This window comes from Festucalex cinctus, chromosome 4, assembly GCF_051991245.1.
Source record: "Festucalex cinctus isolate MCC-2025b chromosome 4, RoL_Fcin_1.0, whole genome shotgun sequence".
Lineage (NCBI taxonomy): Eukaryota > Metazoa > Chordata > Actinopteri > Syngnathiformes > Syngnathidae > Festucalex > Festucalex cinctus.
Genome location: NC_135414.1, coordinates 29,500,026 through 29,518,992, shown reverse-complemented (window position 1 = coordinate 29,518,992; position 18,967 = coordinate 29,500,026). Strand labels below are relative to the sequence as shown.

At 38.4% G+C, this 18,967-nt stretch overlaps 1 protein-coding gene across 2 annotated transcripts in view; it reads left to right on the top strand.

Annotated features, from left to right (window-relative positions):
• The window catches only part of cdh8 (cadherin 8), a 143,062-nt gene that overhangs the window by 56,787 nt on the left and 67,308 nt on the right, over positions 1-18,967 (top strand). For both annotated transcript variants that reach the window (XM_077520158.1, XM_077520157.1), the window contains exon 3: positions 4,030-4,324. In XM_077520158.1, coding sequence (XP_077376284.1) covers positions 4,030-4,324 — 295 coding nt within the window. The remainder of the gene's footprint in view (positions 1-4,029; positions 4,325-18,967) is intronic.

The following is an 18,967-nucleotide window of genomic DNA, read 5'->3' as shown; positions in this document are numbered from 1 at the left end:
TGGCGCAATTAGGCAAACAAAAAGTGCAAGGTTTGACAATTGAAGTGAATGTTGCTTTGTCAGTGTCTGGGGGAAACAAAAAACAAAAAAAGTCGCCTCCGAGGCAAAGCGGATTTCTTTGGGCTGGCATTAGAGGTCACTTTGTTTTTTTTGTAAGGGACGTGTAGCATGACCGACTCTCGCGGAAGGGCTGACGTTGAAAATGCCGTGGCAGGAAATTCAATTAAAGCTGCTGAATGTTGATGTTTTTCGCGCGCGCTTGTGAGTTTGTGTTGTTTGCTGCGCCATTGGACTCAATGCGTCGTGGTTCAAAGATATGGATTTAAGCCTACGCGCTATGTAGGATACCGGCAGGTCAGTACTCTTGCATTGATCCAGTGCTGAACAATATTTGGCTTCATTTGGATGTTGTTACAAATGTTGCGAGCAATTGTCTTCCACAAATATGCTGGTTGCATATAATATAGCCTTCAACAAAACTGGCATGAAATACAGTTGACTCAATCATACGTCAGTGGTTTCATCAACATAAAAAAAAAAGTTAGTTTCAAGTAACTTATCACATTTTTTTTTTAAGAAAGACAATTTAGTCTTTGATGAACCTCATGCTAGTGATTTTGTGTCATCAAAAGACAATTTTGTCATCACTGAGCTCCAACATGCACGTTTTTGTCAACAGCAAAGACATTTTAGACTTAAATGAATGTTGTAAACATCTCGGAGAATTTTGTTTTTAAGAGTCCTAATATTTGTGTTCTGAGAAACATCAAAAGCAATTTAGTTTTCAATTATATTCAATGTATTGTCTTGGCAGACTTAAATAAGCTTTTGTTGATTCTGCTTGTGTCTTTTCTGTCACCACCACAGTATATGACTGCGAATGAATAAAAATATATGACTACTACAGCTACAAGGTTTTTTTTTGTTTTTGTTTTTTTTTATAATCATTACACGCAATTTAATCTTCAAAGAACCTAACGTTTTCACTCTTATAAGTACTGAGGACAGTTTATTAAGCCTATTCATGGTCTTCAGTAAACCTGAAGTTAACTTTTTTTTTTTTTTGGGGGTCAATATCCAAGACGATTAAATCTTCAAATCACCCAATGTTAGCATTTTTCTTAAGCACTGAGAGCGATTTAGTTTTCAATCAATGCAATATACACATGAATAAAACGGTGGCAATTTAGTAAACATCATTGACAGCAAATAGGGGCCTGTTCGCCTTTGATTATTTATTAACATTTACAGCCTACTAGCCATGATCCTTACACGAAGCTAATGTTAAGCTAATGTGAAGCTAATGTTAACCTTTGAAGACAGTTTCCTGGTGGGCGGGGAAAAAAAAAACAGTAACAACTTTGAGAAGCTCAGAGGCAGAAATGTAAACCGTTGCTACGTTGCGCTAACTGTGGCCAACGCGGCTCTATTACCAACAAACGACGTGGAACATTGGCGGACTTAAAAAAAAAAAAAAAGTCCTCTCTGGAATTTCTCTCTCTCTCTTCTCCTGCTTCTCTTTGAACGTTGCTCATTCTTTTGGGGATCAAAAGAATTTGAGCTACTTTTGATTTCCGATGAATGATGAAGTAGAAGTGCTCGTTTGAAAATGTAAAAACTTGCAATGATTTACAGACATGAATTCTTGTATGTTTATTTGCTTTTTACTTTGTTAAATCATTGTTGGCAGTTATAAGAAATCATTAGCATGTCTTCTGTAAGATTACTTATTAATTCTAACGTATAATAAAAGGTCATTGTCATTTCTGTTGTGTGTACCAAACTAGCCCTTTCCAAAGAACTAGTACCCAAGAAGTAGCTCTGTTTCAAAAACGTTAGCATAGTCTTCAACGAACCGAATGTTAGCTTAGCATGTTTCAAACATCAACTCGAGTCTTCAGTGAAACTTATGCTACTGTTTTAATAAATAACCAAATCAATTTAGTCTTTAATAAATCCAAGGTTAGCATTTCTGTAAACATACCAAGTCAATTTTCAGTCTTGAGTAGACCTCATCCTCCACAAAGCTACAGTGTTTGGAGTCTGGAGACAGTTTAGTCTTGACTCAACCTGGCGTACATGCTTTTGTAAATGTCAGAGGCAATCTAGAGTGTGATAAGTGTTTTGCAACCACCAGAGGCACTTTAGCCTCCCAAGCACCAAGTGGATGTTTTTTGTAAAGCTCAAAGACAATGTAGCCTTTAAAATGTTTATGTAAATTAAAAATTTAACTTTATTTAATTATATTTCCGTGTGACTTCAATTCATTTCAAATGGAGCCGATGTTAGCATTTTTGTGAACAACTACAAATAATTTCAAGTCTGTCATGGTGAAGCTAATGTTAACAAGATAGTCTTTGAAGACCTATTTTTTTTAAAAATCTTTTTATGAACGTTACGGTCTGTGTCAGTGTTTTTGTAAAAATCAAACACAAGTCAGAATCTTAAGTGGACCAGAATCTTCAGTGAAACTTCAGCACTAAACAGCCCAGACAATTGAGAAGCTTTGCCTTTTTGTTGTTGTTGTTGTCCTTTTAAAGTTTATTTTGCCTATTTATTTGTCCAAATCCAGTTCTGCATTGTCAGACTCATTAGTTCTGCTTGCGCTCGTGTGAACCGGACTCTGTCATTGGGGTAATGCGGCTTTAGCACAGCGATGAGGGGATAATTACCCCCAAAAATAATGAGCAGCGTGCAGTTTGGTGTGGCCATTTTGGGTCTTGTTATTTGTATAGCGGCGGTCAGTGTGTGTGCGCTCGTGAATTTTTAATGCAATGTTTGAAGGTCTGTTGGGCGACATTTTGTTGTTGTTGTTTTTTTCCCCCAGCGGTAAAGCACCACAGTGTGTGTTGTTTTGTTGCTTGTGTGATACGTAACAAGGGGCCGGTACAACTTATGAGCCTCGTCAGACCTCATTTTCGCACGGCGAGTATGTCACGGTCGCCTCTTCTACAAACTTAGTTGGTCTTTTTAAGATATGCTGAGGTGAACTAACTAGCCGCATGTTCACTTCGGGTTGATTGTCTTTTGTGCGTCGTTGTTGGCACTTTTGTAACCAAAATTAAATCATTTAACGGACCTATCATTAGCATGTTGTCAACATCCCACAATATAGTCTCCCTTGAACTTGACGAACCCTTTTGATGAATGAAGCGCTAGTTAGCTAGCTTGCTACCGAGCAAGATTGCCAGCTTGTTTGCGCGAGCTAGCTAAGAAGCTCGCATTATCATTTTTGTCAACATCAAAGACGTGTGTTTGAGTATGTAGTAGAACTAACGTTTGTAACTTGTTTTTGCAAATATCAAAGATAAGCAACCTCCTCCGTAAACGCTCACATTTTCATGAACATCGACAAGAGTTCGAAAAACATTTTGTTAGCATTTGACGACTTTCTAAAATCTTCGACACACATAACGCGGACATTTTTTGTCAAACATCAAAGACTTTCCGCTGTGACCCTATTGTTCATGTTTTCGTAAACACTTAAGAAAATATCAAAGTAACGTTAGCATTTGATGATAGAAAAGAGTTTCAAAAGAACTTGCAACGTTAGCACTTCTCAGACTTCAAAGCAAGTTTTTAGCGTTACTGTTACTTTTAAATAATCATTTGAGGTAATTATGAGTCTTCAATGAACCTAGCATGTATTTTTTTTTGTCAACATCAAAGACAATTTAATATTTAATGAAGCGTCTTCATATTTTTGTAAACATTAAGAACAATTTATCGTCCTGGGTGGCGCTAATGCATTTTTCTTCAAAGCGATTGCTAATTTGATGACAATTTTAGTGTTTAAAACGAAGCGTTCTTGTAAACATCAAAGAAATTTAGCGTCTGATACCGACCTGGTGTTTGGTTAACTACGACAACCAGATTCAGTGAACCGAACATTAGCATGTTTGTCAACATCAAAGACAATTTATTCCCTCAATTAACCTCATGTCAGCATTTTTGATAACATCAAAGACACGTTAGTGTTCAGTGAAAAAAAACAAACAGTAAAGCAACAATGTTTCCTCTCTGTTACAGCTCCACACGGACTTGGACGTAGGTGGAAAGCGCATCAAGTACGTGCTGGCCGGCGAGGGGGCCGGCACCATCTTCGCCATCAACGAGCTGACGGGCGACATCCACGCCATGAAGAGGCTGGACCGCGAGGAGAAGGCCGAGTACACGCTAACGGCCCAGGTCATTAACGCGGACACCGACGAGCCGCTGGAGCCTCCGTCCGAGTTCATCATCAAAGTGCAAGACATCAACGACAATCCGCCGCAGTTCATCGAGGGTCCTTATCGGGCGGCCGTGGCCGAGATGTCGGCGGTCGGTGAGTCACGAACGAACGCACCCTAATGTGTGGCCGCAGCATCAAAAATAATGAGCACGAGGGGACGGGACCGGGACGGGACTATTTGGGAGACAACTGGGGCGAATAATTATGAAATGAGGACAAAATAAATCAAATTAATACGACGAGGCTTCGGGTGCCGTCCAAACATGTTTGCGAGGATGGGCGGATGTTGGGTTATGCACTTTATTTGGCTTTATTCAGCCCTAAAAATCGGATTTGAGCAAGAATCCGATTGGAATCAGAATGTTTGTCAAATACCTGCATATGTGTCGGCATATTTTGGTATGAGTGGCGCATCTCCCCCCTCCTCCATCCGGGTCACGCTGTCATTTGGCGCTAACAGCGCTGACGGATGCTAATTGCCACAAGCTAACGTTCTTGCAGCGGGCCGCGAGCCGGCCACGCAATCCCGGACTCACTCAATGCTAATATATTCATAGATTCATATTCTCCTTCGCGGTCATGCATTCAAAAGGAGCCGCATTGGCGTGATCACACAATTCTAATGCATGTATGAGACTGGCAAGTGCCCCCCAACCAGTGTCTCAGTCTGCTGCCGCGCGGACCCCCGAGCGGCAGGGGGTCTCCTTCAGAAGGAGATCAAGAGCGTCGTTATGCAGCTTTGACACCGGACGAGTCGAGCGAGGACGCCGTCGCCAAGTGTCGCGTTTCCTTCTTTGAGCCTCCTTGGAAAAAAACAACCGCCTTGTTTCCAACTGAAATGGGGGGCTTGGTTTGCCTTTTTCTGAGACTTTTTTTGTGGGTCTACCAAAATGAAAAATGGCTTCAGGAGCAAAATTTTGAAAACATGCACCTTTTTAATTGGTTTATCGTCGAAATCGCTATGACAACCGCGTGATTGACATACACATGGGCCAAACAGTTGTCTTGCTGACTGGAGCCCAGGACCTGGTGCAGGGGTCAGCAACCTTTACTGTAACAAAAGAGCCATTTTAGGCCAAATAAATAACAAAAATATCCGTCCGGAGATGCAAAACCTTTGAGCATTGTGATGAACATTTTTTTTTGCCTCTGTTCTTCCTTTTTTGGACATCTTATGGCTATTTTTTTGACATTATTTTCTGCCATTTTTTGCTATCAATTTTCTGATATATTTTGGCAATTTTGTTGACATTTTATGGTAATTTCTGCCTTCCTTTGTTTTGGGATATTTTATGGTTATTTTTTAAGGATCTTCTTTTCTGCCTTTTATTGAAACATTTTTTGGGGCAATTTTCTGCTCATTTTCGGATCTTTTTGGATGTTTTATGGACACTTTTTAGACATTTTTATTTTTTTTTGTTGCGTGTTAATTTTCATCTACCTTTCGTCTCTTTTTCTGACAACTTACAAATTTGGACTCTGACATTTTTTTGAATATTTAATTACGCAATAAAAAATATATATAAATCCTTAATTCATTCTAATAATATTATATTTAAAAAAAATTATTAAAATTTTGAAAATATAATATTATTAAAATGAATATAAACAATGAATGAAAGAATGATATGTAAAAAAAATCATTTCTACTACTTATTTCATCTACCTTTCGTCTCTTTTTCTGACAACTTACAAATTTGGACATTTTTTGAATATTTAACTCTTTGAATGCCAAAAACGTTTAATAACGATTAGTAAAATCACGATGTATGCCGCCATAAACGTTAAATGACGTCATCTACATTTTTATTTTTTATTTTATGTTTTATCAGTGTTAAGTGCAACGTCAAAGTGCATCGCTGCCTGGTCAATGGGTTGTGGAAAAACAGCAACTAACTATGGCCAGCAGATGGCAGCATTGTGTCTCTTTTCAATGGGCTGCCGGTGTATGCAATTACAATGAAATCTGATGAATGCTCGTAATCAGCAAAATCGGTTGGCACTGTGTTTTGTTTTTGTTTTTTTTTTTGGTTTTTTTGATGTGGCAGTAAAAGAGTTAATTGTAATCCGTAATTCATTCTAATAATATTATATTTAAAAAATGTAAATAAATATGTTAAAAAAATAATTTTTTACTATTTTTTTTAATTATTTTATATATATTTTTTAGAGATCCACAAGGAGCCAAAGGAGAGAAACTAAAGAGCCGCAGTTTGCAGACCCCTGACCTAGTTGGACAAAGCAAGTTGGCTTACTCGTTTATCGGGACCCGAAGCTCAATAAGCTGTCTCGGATTGGTCACCTTAGCTATCGAGCAACGTTTTGCATGACAAAACTGACCCTAAAACGGCCGACTTGGTTGTTCAAACTTTTTTTTTTGCGAGTCTACTCATGCTAGACATGCTTTTCATGTTGCTTCGTAAAACTGGACTCAGGGGCTGAATTTAAAACAAATTCCAGTGAGTGTTGGGGAAGCCCTCCAAATGGCTAATTAACGCACATTTAAATGCATAATGTGCTCTATTCATTAACCAAACCCAACCTGGTACTTCCAACCTCAAAGGCGTTTTTTTCCGTTTTACCTCCGCCCCTTTCGACTTGAGTCTATTGTTGCGTGGCAATTAAAATGGCCGCCGTGACGGGGAAAATGAAAGTCAGAGAAAAGTCACACGTCTTATCCGAGCGCGCCTTTTAGAAGGAAGAACAAAAGGTCTTTCTCCTTCATTTCCCATTAACCCCCATGCTCCTCGGCGTACAGGAAACATGGCCGCCTCGTCGGCCCCGTGTCACATATCTCATCCGGCGCCGGGGATGAGCGCTTCTTGCGTAGTTTGGTGGGGGGGGGGGTGCTATATGGTTGCAGTGCTCGACAGATAAAAGCAAAGCGTTGTAGTCGGTTTGTCGGCATACGGGCTGATAGATACGCTTGATGCCCGGCGAGGCCGCCGCCACGCTGATGAGGTCTGGAGTGGAACTGACAGGCTATCTATGTGGCGTCGTCGCGGAAGGTGAAAGGCAGCCTTTTTTTTTTTTTTTTTTTTTCACGGTCCAGATTAGATGTCTGATTGTTCGACACAGGTGGCTTCGCGCACAGCGGGGAGCGCGGCGGCGGGCTCGGCATTGTCTGCGACGGCGGCGGCGGCGGCGGCGGCGGCGGCATCTCGTTAGCGCCGCGCCATAATTACATTCTAATGCCGCTCGGTATGGAGACGCCGCAGAGATGAGCTCGACTTCATCAGCAGCCACTTTGCTTGCTTGCCATTCTTCCTGTGGACTTTATTAGGCACTCAGCGGCCTTTTTTTTTTTTTTTTTTTGCATTGGGGGCAAGCGGGGAATTGGCCAAACCGATCCAACCGACAAAAAAAAGATATTTTTTTCGATCGTGAGTTCTTGACACTTTTTGTATCATCTCATGAGAGATGTGAGACGTGAGAGAAATGTCATGTTGCAAATCGTTCCGTGTGCTATTGAGACCATTTTTTGGGGTTCATGCCCCTTTTAAAACATCAATTTTAACTACACCCAATGCCAAAAACAAACAAGCAAAAAACTTTATCACTGTTTTTTCACAAACTGATTTTCCTTTGGTCATTAAATAACGAGTGCAGGTGTTAGTGTCGTTTTTTTTTTTTTAACCATGGCCCCTTCAAAATGTTCACCCTAAAATGGCCGCTTCAAACCAAAATGGCAGACTTTCTGTATTTTCTGAGCCGTCAACTCTTTTGTATTTTCATGAAAGCAATACCTACCAAATATCATATTGACAACTGACATTGGCTTTGATTTTCTTCCCCTAAACCCGGGTTCACCAATTCTGGTTCTCGAGCTCCGGAGTCCTGCAGGTTGTAGATGTTTCCGCCTATCAACACACCTGATACTTAAGATCACGATCGTTATCAAGCATGCTTGATGAGCTGATTAAAATTGAATCAGATGTGCTAGTGGGCAGAAACATCTAAAACCTGCAGGACTCCGGACCCCGAGGACCGGAATTGGTGAGCCCTGCCCTAAACCTTTTAACCGTTCAAAAATTTGACACACAGCTAAACATAAGTTGCTTTAAAGGGACATTCAGTGACCCCTAGCACCATCTGGTTGTCAAAGAATAGCATTAGAAGCACGGCAGAACATGCACACGAAAGACCGAGCGAGCCGGAATTAGCCGGAGAAAGCTAACGAGTGGCTAGCGGGAGTTAGCCGTAGCCAAGGGTGGAGTAGCTAGCAAGAGTGGCTGGCATGAGGAGCTAGTAATAAAATAAATAAATAAATAAAAGCTAGTAAAAGCTTGCGAGTTAGCATCCGGGCTAACTACATTCGCAAAGTTGTCCTTTGGGCATCCTTAGCAGGAAGATGGCGGCCAAACATGGCGGCTCTTGTAAGGTGAGACTACAGCAATGTAATACCTGTATAATTAGTGATTACTAGACCTACGATTATATACAAAAAAAAAAATGTCTGTGCCATAATGCGATACATTTTTTTTTTCGTATTCTGTTGACATAATCGGTCTGTTTTTCAAATGACTGAGTTATTAATTCACCACGACATAGGATCACTGAATGTCCCTTTAATTAAAATAGGGTGACCAGATTTCAAAATTCAAAATGGGACACTACAATTTAGCTGAAATTAAAATTTACAATAAATTCTCACCAGATACTATTCATAACAAATGTAATAGCTTGTCATTTGCTTTAGCTAATGCTAAATGCTATCTTGGTTGACAGTTCAACAGCGCAATGCACTCAACATCATCCAACCTTTTTTTTGCTTCGTCCTGGCAACTTTTGGAAGTTGGATGTGTTCTGATCTACAAAGTCTATCTCGGAACGTTTTCTAGTTTTTCTAGTATGTATTTTAGCAAAGGGTTGGTAGCCTCGCGTTTTATGCTCTGTCCCGTTGCGATAGGCTATTGTTTTCTTTTCATGTTTTCAGCCAGAGCGTTTGAGGAAAACTTAGCCGCGGCAAAGTCGTCGGTCGATGAGCGACGGAGACGGCGAGAAGCCTTTCAAGCAAACAACTGAGCCTTCCCGAATGTTTAATTAATCAGCCGTGACAAAAGGGAACAACAGTCAACAAAGAGATGCCGATTTCCATTTCTTATGCATTCGTCCCAAATGGAAAGTCGCTGAGTTCTGTCAAGTACGACTTTGCCTGGAAAAAAAAAAAAAGAAGCCTCAGAGAGCGATACAGAGTATCAGTTCACCGATGTTTTGTGTTTACACGCAGACTCTTTGCTCGCTCTTTTGTTCCTCGTCGTCTCTGTCGATGCGGAAACGAACAAACTGCAGTTGGGAACGAGCTTCCGTTGCGCACCTGCCCTCAACGTAACGTGTCGGCCTCGTGGAAGGCTGCTGGGAAATTGGAAATATTACACCGAGAATTCAAAGATGGTAAAGAACAAAGTACCCCCAAAAATGCGCGTTTTCATGTTTCCTAAAACATAAAAAAATCACATGTATAGAGACTTATGGCCCACTATTTGTGTATTATAAAGCCATTAATAGCACTGTTAAAAGTCAAATCTAATCAAAAATGGCTTTAAGTGTAAATGTCTTCACATCGGGTTTTTGAGCTATTGCCATTTTTTGGTTTTTAAGTTTCACTTATAAGATTTTGCGCTGTGCGTATTTTACCATGCATTGTTATTTAGAACGATGACATCACATTTCAGAAGAAAAATCCGCCTGTTTCTGAACCAAACTGTTAATTCAGAATTGTCAATAAATATATGTTATTATGAATACCTGATGTGTTATAGAAAAAAAAAACAAGTGGCAGATTCGGAATCAGTGCAGAAAATCGATCTAGTAAAATTTAATTGCATCTTCAATTTAAAAAATTTGTCAAAATTTGTTTGTTATCATTCAGTGTAGGCTGCTTATCTTTTTTTTTTTTTTAAATAAAATGTGACAATTTGCAAGCATTTTTCATAATATATTTTGAATATAATTTATTTTATGCTTATATTTTAATTATTTCTTAATTAAACTTGAATCGCATTTCATCTCAATAATTTAAAATATATATATTTTTACTAATAGTTATTATTTTAATGCATTTGGATTTTTCTTTTAAAAATTAAAATTTTTCTGATATTTGTGTATTTTGTACATTTGTAAATATTTGTATGTCTACTATACTATTAATTTACAATTATTAATAATTTCATTGAATATATTTTTCCTTAATATTTGCGTTTTCCCCTTAAAATTTCAGTTTTTTTTTTTCTTGAGCATTTTTATTTATTTGTTTTTTTGCATTCTTTTATATTTTCAGGTAATATTCTGAGCATAATTGCTTTAGTTCCCATTATATTGTGAAAGTGCCCAAGCAACTTTAATAATATCAATATTGTGATTCAAGTTCATTTAGCTGCAGTTAATGGTGATCAAAGGAACTGCTGTGGTGTTTGTTCCTGTGCAATATGCTGTTGCAATAAGGTTATAGTGTGGGCGTGTTAAGGTCGCGGCCGGAATAAATAGTTAAAGTAGTACCAATGTATAGTGAGTTAACCTCATTCAGCTGCATTATTATTATTTATTATAGAGCATGTCTCTTGTCATCAGCTAAAATAAAGACATTTCCTTCCTTTAAATAACGGCTAATTATCTTAATCCTCAGCCCTATTTAATGTGAAGTATTTTTTCACACCTCAACAAAGCTGTGCGATATTGTCACTGATCCACGAGCGCGTTCATCATAGCCGCCCGCGTTTAATTAAAAAGCACTCATTTTGCTCTATTTGTGCAGGCTTAAGCGCAATTAAAATGTTAATTAATTTGCGCGGATTGCGCAAATCTCACAGGATTAGCTCGTCCCGTTTTCCCCTCGTTCGTGGGGGTCTTTTGACTTTTAAGGCCGTTTTAACACAGCTGACGAATGCGGCCAACAGCGGGGCGGCGGCCGCCGCCGAAAATGACAAAGTCAGCCCGAGTCAGGTTTACATCAGGAGGTGGCTCGACCCGTCTTTCCCTTCTTGTTAAATTGCCGTAGAAACGTGCAAAAGTTCCAGCATGGGCCCGATGTGGGGGATGGCCCTCAGGTGCGCCATTATCGCGGCGGTTAATAAACGGACAGATGGGGGGAGCGGGGAAAAAAAACTTGCCACTTGATCACTTGCAAGTGGGGAGCGGCGCCAAAAATGTGTCGGTCGGAGCTGAGCGATAGATTACCTGGAGCTGATTTGCATTTTTCAGACTTGTTACGGAACGTGCGGCGGTGTTTGGGGGGGGTGTAATGTGCGGCGGCGTAATGATGTTTTTGATTACGCTCAGGCTTGTCACTGTGCAAACGAGCAAATTTCATCATCACGGGCGAGATGCAGAGAAATGAGCTCCCCGTGTCCCGGCTACGCTTGCAATAAAAACCTTTTGGAACGACTTGGATTTCTGTTTGGAATGCTCATAAAATGAGATCTGATCTTCATCTAAGTCACACAAATAGATAAGTCTGCTTACAAACATGCCACGCAAACTGTTCTTTTCATCTTTTTTACTGGACACACCATGTAAAAAAACAACAACAACAAAACGGGTTCAACCTCTCCAACAGCTAAGCAAAAGTTCTATCCATTTGATGAGGAGGCGTGGCTAAATCTGCCCTGCCCAATCAGAAACAGTTTTGAGTCATCTATTGTCAAGAACTATTCGAGGATGGTCGGAAGTCGGATTTTTCCGAGTTGGTTTTTCAACTCAACTCAACTCAACTTTATTTATAAAGCGCTTTAAGAACAGGCGTTGCTGTATACAAAGTGCTGTACATAAACATCAGAACAAAATAAATAAATAAACATAAATAAATAAATAGTGCCATCAGTTGCGAGTTAGCCCCAAGGGCAACATGAGTAGCTCACAGATTTTTTCTTAAAAAAAAGAAAAAAAAAGAAAAGAAAAAAAAGAATAGTTAGAAAATAGCTAGAAAATATTTATCGATTTAACGTGGTGTAGGTTTCATCTCTATGACAATGAAATATGTTATTGTTCAAATAAAAAATTGATTATGTTCACTTGGGGGGGGGAATAAAATGCTGTTTTTATTTACCGATACATTTCAACAAAAGGTCAGAGACTGTGGCAGCACCATATTTTCTGCTCATATTTTTACCATCAGAATCTAATATCGGTCCACTAAAACCCAAATACGAAAACTTCATGTGTCTTTTTAAGAGTGGCTTACTGACACTTTTTAATGTGAGGGGGGAAAAATGCCCCCCCCCCCCCCCAAAAAAAATAAAATAAAAATAAAAATAAATAAATTAATTAAATGTATTTATTATTTTTTGGGGAAGTTATGACACATAGATTCAATGTCACACATCAATTGACCTTAATGTAAGAATCTGTTTTTTGGACAATTGATGGGGAATGCGTTGCGTTCATCTCGCACCATCGATTTACCTTTTTGATCCACGGAAAAAAGGGAGAGAAGCCATTTTAAAGGGCATTTCACGCTCTACTTGGCCCAGATGTTCTTTTGCAAAATCTTATCTTCGCAAGCAGGAAGTGATGATCATATCTCGGCAAGTCGGGGGATTATTAAATGCACTTTAATTTGTAACGATAATCTTGCAATGTTTCCGGGTCGCATGAATAAAGACGAAGTTATAAAAAGCAAGCGTGGCTGCCGGTGCTGGACCGCAGCGGCGGCGGCGGCAGCTTGGCAGATGCGCGGTCGGTGGCAGGAGGCCCCTGGCCCTTTAACACAGTGGGCAGCTGGGCAGGGGCACATCTGACCAGATTGGGGAGGGGGGGGGGGGGGGGGGTTGGCATCGTCGGGTTTAGAGGGTTTGAACCAGGCCAAAAGCTTGGACTTGTTCAGTGGGCTTTTGTGTGCGAGTTTGTATGAATGCAGCTCAAAGGCCTTCAGCTGACATGTTGCAGTTAAGGTGGAAATGTTTTGAAAGTTGTCGACTTATTACCAAACATCTTCTATCCAAACAAAACACTTGTTTACATGTTCATTTTCAATCATTTTCATTAGATGTGGACTATATTGAAACAGCAAATAGTTTTTAGCGAATAATCAAAAAAAAAAAAAGTTTGTGGGGAAAACAAATATATATTTTTTTTTTTTTCAAAATGAATTATTTCATTTATCCTGCTTTAACGTTGGGATATTATCTTGTTTTTGTCTGTATTATTTTTTTAAAAATAATTTTTCTTTTACATTTTCTCAATGTTTATTTTATTTTGTTTTAGTTTTACTCGATAGCAATTGTCTAAAAAATTTTGTCTCTAATATAATTAATATTTCTTTTTTTTTTTGCAGAACATACATTTTCATACTTCATTTTTAACATTTTTTTTTTTTTTATATTCTGGTATTTTGTGGTTTATTTTACTTTATGCTTTCCCACAAATTCTTTCTATTTTTTTTTTTAAACATTTTTTTTCCAAATAGTTTCAAGATAATTTATTTCCTATTTTTTTTTTTGGTCAGGTAGATTTCATTTCACAAACATTTTAGTATTTTTAGGTATTTTTTGTGGAATATTTTGAGCACAATCGCTTGACTTCTCTTTGCAGTGTACCACATGTTTTCAGTTGTGCCATTCCATCCATCCATCCATTTTCTTGACCGTTTATTCCTCACAAGGGTCGCGGGGGGTGCTGGAGCCTATCTCAGCTGGCTCTGGGCAGTAGGCGGGGGACACACTGGACTGGTCGCCAGCCAATCGCAGTCAAGTCAAAGTCATCTTTGCTTTATCTATCCTTCCCTCCTTCCTCTCTTTAGTTTTTCCTCTGGTCACGAGATCTCAATTTATTGGAAGTTTGAGGTTTCTGGGGTTGAAAAAAAAAAAAAAAAAGTCAAAGTCATCTTTCAATAATTCTGTGATAAAAGATCATTTTGCTCGCTATAATCACGACATTTTCTTCCTGTTTCAAATATCTTCTCATATTTGTCTCACATGACCTGCATCGTCGTGCACGTTCACGTTTGTGGGTCGGCCTGTGCCGTATCCAATTGCCGATCCGCAATACGTGTCACCTGTCAGCAACTCAGCCGCATTTTTTTTTTCTTTTTTCTTTTTTCCCCCGTTTCTGGTCGGTCATTTGTCTTCACTGCTCTTGCCTGTAGCTACTGCAGATGAAGTGTCAACGGTCTGATTTGGCACCTTTGCAGAGGCTATATTTTATTTATATTTCTTCAGGGGGGGAATCAAGAAGAAACAAACAAAACAAAAACTATCAAACCGTGACTTCTTGTTTATGAAAAATTTGCACCATGTGACATGGTTTAAAAAGAAAAAAACGTCACCTACGGTGGCTGTGCTATGTTGGATGGCATTCAAAAGCAGGATGTCCAAAATGAATCGTTCAGTTAATAAACGATGTTTTAAATAATTAAACAAGTTTTACAGTACTGGATTAAAGAACAATTGGAAGAATGTTAACTTTGTCCCAACATTTTTGCCAGACTTCATTCAAAAATCGTATATAAAAAATTAGGATGTAACGATAAGCACGATATCGTGAAATTAAAACTGCCACAATATCGTCGTCGTCATGTTCACAATATTTAAACTCAGCACATCTGTTAAAAAAAAAAAAGTCAGGTTGATTTCCATTTGTGCAGTTCTAGCACCCTCTGGTGGCTAGTTTTTTGTTTTTTGTTTTTTTTAGCGCACTTTAATTTTCAAAAGGCATGTTTTGGCCCTTATACGTTTAAAATCTACGCTAATGGTCAGATGAAGGGGAACATAATATATATTTTTATATATAACAATATATTTTACATTTTTTTTCCCAAGATCAAAGGATTTGTTTATTTTCAATCACATACATTACGTACTATTGTTTTGTTTTTACAGACACAGTTCCTTTAAAATGTGTTTTGGAGTTACAGCTCTCATTTTTTTATCGTTCCTTTTTTGATTTTATCTTTTGCAATAGTTTCACACTTTAATTTGCCTGAAGCTTTTGAGACCATCAGCAGGAAACTTTTTTTTTTTTTTCATTTACTGTCAACCCAACAGAATGCTTTTTTTTTTTTTTTTTTCTAGAATTGTTAATTCGGTAGTCTTACCGATTCAACGTCTTATCATCATTGCTCTCTCTCTCTTTTTTTTTTATTTTTTTTTACGCGTATGTGTGTGTGTGCGCGTATGTGCGTGTATGCGCGTATGTGCGTGCGTGTGAGTTCTTTTTTTTTTTTTTTTTTTTACAATATTGTGACTTTTTTTATATCACCAACCTCCCCACAGTATCGTGATAATTATCGTATCAATGGCCTTCATATCGTAATATCGTACCATGATGTTTGGATCTTGTTTCATCCCTAATATAAATACAATAGTATATAACCAATATAACCCATAAATGCGTATTTTTTTAGTATAAACAAGAACACATTGAATAACATTTAAAATGAAGTGCAAAAAAACTGACAGTAATGAAATATTTTTTGACATCGTACCAAAAGCATATTGCTAGCTATGACGTACACGAAGCATAATTAATATTAATCCCAGCGGAGTTGTAGTCAGGTCACACCTCGCTGCAATATTGTGGGATTTATAATGAATGCATCCACAAGCGAAGGCTTAGCTGCACTGTTTTTGTTTACAAAGTAGATGTGACGCTAGCGGGCAATGAGTTACACTTCCCGTGCCTGACCTAATGTGTTGTTGTGTGTGTGTGTGTGGGAACGTCTTAACTGTTTTACACGCATCCACTTCTTTTTTTTTTTTTTTTGGGGTTAGTTAGCATACGAAGCTAAACTCCCTGTTTGTCTCCCAGCCGACACTAAAACTCTGGCGCCTTCCCTGGAGGGAGCGCAAGATGTAATGAAGCCCTTCAACGCGATCTACATAAGATCCCGACCGGGCGGCGCACAAACGACGTTTCTTTTCTTGTCACGCTTCACTTAGTCACCACCACAAAGACGGCATGCTTGAAGAAGGTAAATGAGAGGGGGGGGGGGGGGGGTCTTTCCCAAATGAGGAGACAAATGCAAATCGGGCAACATGGCGGAAACTTGATTTTTGTTGTTTTTTATAGCATCATAATTCTGGCTGTTTCAAACTTGTTTCTGCAGCTTTTGATTCTTGAAAATGAATTTTGTTTTGGTGGCCCAACAGGTTTAATGGTCGCAAACATTTTTTTTTTTTCAACAACTTATTGATAGAATTAAAAAAAAATAATTATTGCTTTAATGCAGGGATGTCCAAACTTTTTCATTTGAGGGCCACATACAGAAAATCAGACGGACGCAAGGGCCACATCATGTTATGAAAAGAAATTGTGTTTAGTCCTAAAAATTGTACAAATAATGTATTTGTGCTTTTACATATTTAGAAAAACACTACAGTATATAAACCAATTTATTTGTAATATGGCAATAGGGTTATTATAGTTTTGCAATTTTTCATTTTAGTCTTTATTTTGATTTGAGTTTTGTTTTTTTAAATGGAGTTAGTTTTAATTAGTTTTCAGGGTGTTTCTAGTTTTAGTTCTTAGTTTTAGTGCTTAGTTTTAGGTTAGTTAGTTTCAGTGTTAGTTTTATTTTTTATTTTTTTTTTATTTTTTTTTTTATTTAATGTGTATTGCTTGTGCGCAATATTTAAAAAATCACCATGGTCGCGGCGTCATTATTCCAGTTTATATAAAAATAAATCTACTAAAAATCACATTTAAAATCATCCCCAAAGGCTCATGCATTAAATTAATTACCAAAGACTATCCATCCATCCATCCATCCATTTTCTCACTAAAACAAACATTTTTGCTATAATTATAGTTAGTTTTCTTTTTTTTTTTTTAAAAAGCATCTTTGTTTTTATTTTATTTTGTTACCGAAATTGTTTTTTGAATTTTTATTTTTTGTTTAGTTTTAGTTAACTAAAATAACCTTTAATAGCGCCTGTGTTTTTCGACACCCTCCCTTCTTACTTTGAACATCTCCAAACATTTTTGTTTTTATTGTATTTGAACTGAGTCAAATGCAATTTTTTAGCATATGTCGCGGGCCACTAAAAAATGTACGCCGGGCCGCAAATGGCCCCCGGGCCGTAGTTTGGACACCACTGCTTTAATGTTTCCACAGGAGGTCAGAGTCTGTTTTTTGTTTGTTTTTTTTCTTCCAGCTTTTTTCGGCATAATTTTGGAGTCTGTGCTCGCGCACGGGTACACTGGAAGGAACCTAATTTTCACAATGTAACATTCATTAGACCCCCGGCTGCTGTCGAGTGACGGCGTTTGCTATGTGGAGCAGCTTTAAAGTGATTTCCTCTGACTCCACACGAAAAACATCCCCGCCGCCGCCGCCGCCGCCGTCACAGATTCAACAAGCCGCCTGCTGCCACCGCTGCCGCGGCTGGGGAAAGATTACATTTTTATTTATGATCCCGCCGTTAATGATGGAGGCACCTTAACGTGTTTACCTTTTGACGCGGTAGCTCAGGAGAGACTCCATCATGGATGTTATGAAAGTGGACCAATTTCATGCAAATGAATGGGGACTCTGTTGCTCACAAACGGCTTGACGCTGTGCCAAGTATTGTTGCAAATTGTTTATGCTTTTCATTAGATGGCTTCCTGGGGGACGAGGTCAGTTCAATGATATTTAGGTAGTGCACAGAATATTGTATAGTATAGTAGAGTATTTAACTCATTCACTCGCCGCCATTTTCACATTGCGCAATCCCGTTCGCTCCCGGCTGTTTTACTGGATTTTGACTGATTTTGCAAGGCCCACAGAATATTGTGTTCTATTGCTATAAAAGCATGGAACCTATCAAAAGAAAGATTAAAGTCTCTTCTTTCATCAGGGAAAAAAAGTATGTTTCTATCTGTTTCCGTTTTGCAGTATTTCGCATTAGAAGAGAGCTAAGGTTCATCAGTTTTCACAAATCTATTTAAAATTGTAAGTAATTGAGCTTTTTTTTTTCTACATGGCCCTGGTTGATCTCCTTTGCTCTGCTGCCACCTGCTGGCCGTTTGTGTAATAACTACCATTTCTGCAACCGTTCTTTGCAGTTGAGAGGCTGCATCAAAGCCTTCTGTATGCTCTAGCATAAAAAAAAACAAAAAATGTATAAATACGTCTTTGGGACACTTAGAACATTAAAAAAAAACGTATTTATACGTTGTTGGGAGTAAATGAGTTAAATGAACACAAGATTTATGAAAAACTATCCGGCTATTCTGTGAAATGGTTAATTTCAACTTTTCCTTGAAAAAAAGCCAATTTATGTTGGGCAATTATAATTTTATTAACAATTAACAAGCGCTTCAATATTGTTATTAGAGAATGTAGGTGGTTAAAATGCATTGCTGTTATATACAAAAGCACAATATTGTGGTTTTTTTTTAGTGTGGGCTTTTTTTTTTTTTTTTACAATATTGTGACCTTTTTAAAATACAGACGACCCCCCCACAATATCGTGATAATTATCATATCGTGACCTTCATATCGTGATAATATCGTATCGTGATGTTTGGATATCGTTACATCCCCAATAATAATAATGCCAATATTAAATATTCCCTACTTTCCTTCTGTGTCAACTTCCCATCACCGCCACCTTTAGTTCACGTCCCTCCAAAAGAAAGCGTAACACGGGACTCGTTCACGCCTCTGAGCATTCGCCCGTCACGCTCGGGGTGCTATTTTTTATTTTTATTTTTTTAGCAGGATCCCCTTCCCTTCCACTCTCATCCTCACATGTCTGCATTATTAATTGTCCGCATGCCACAGAGCAAAGTGCGGTTCGCTCTCAGGCCTTCGGGCAA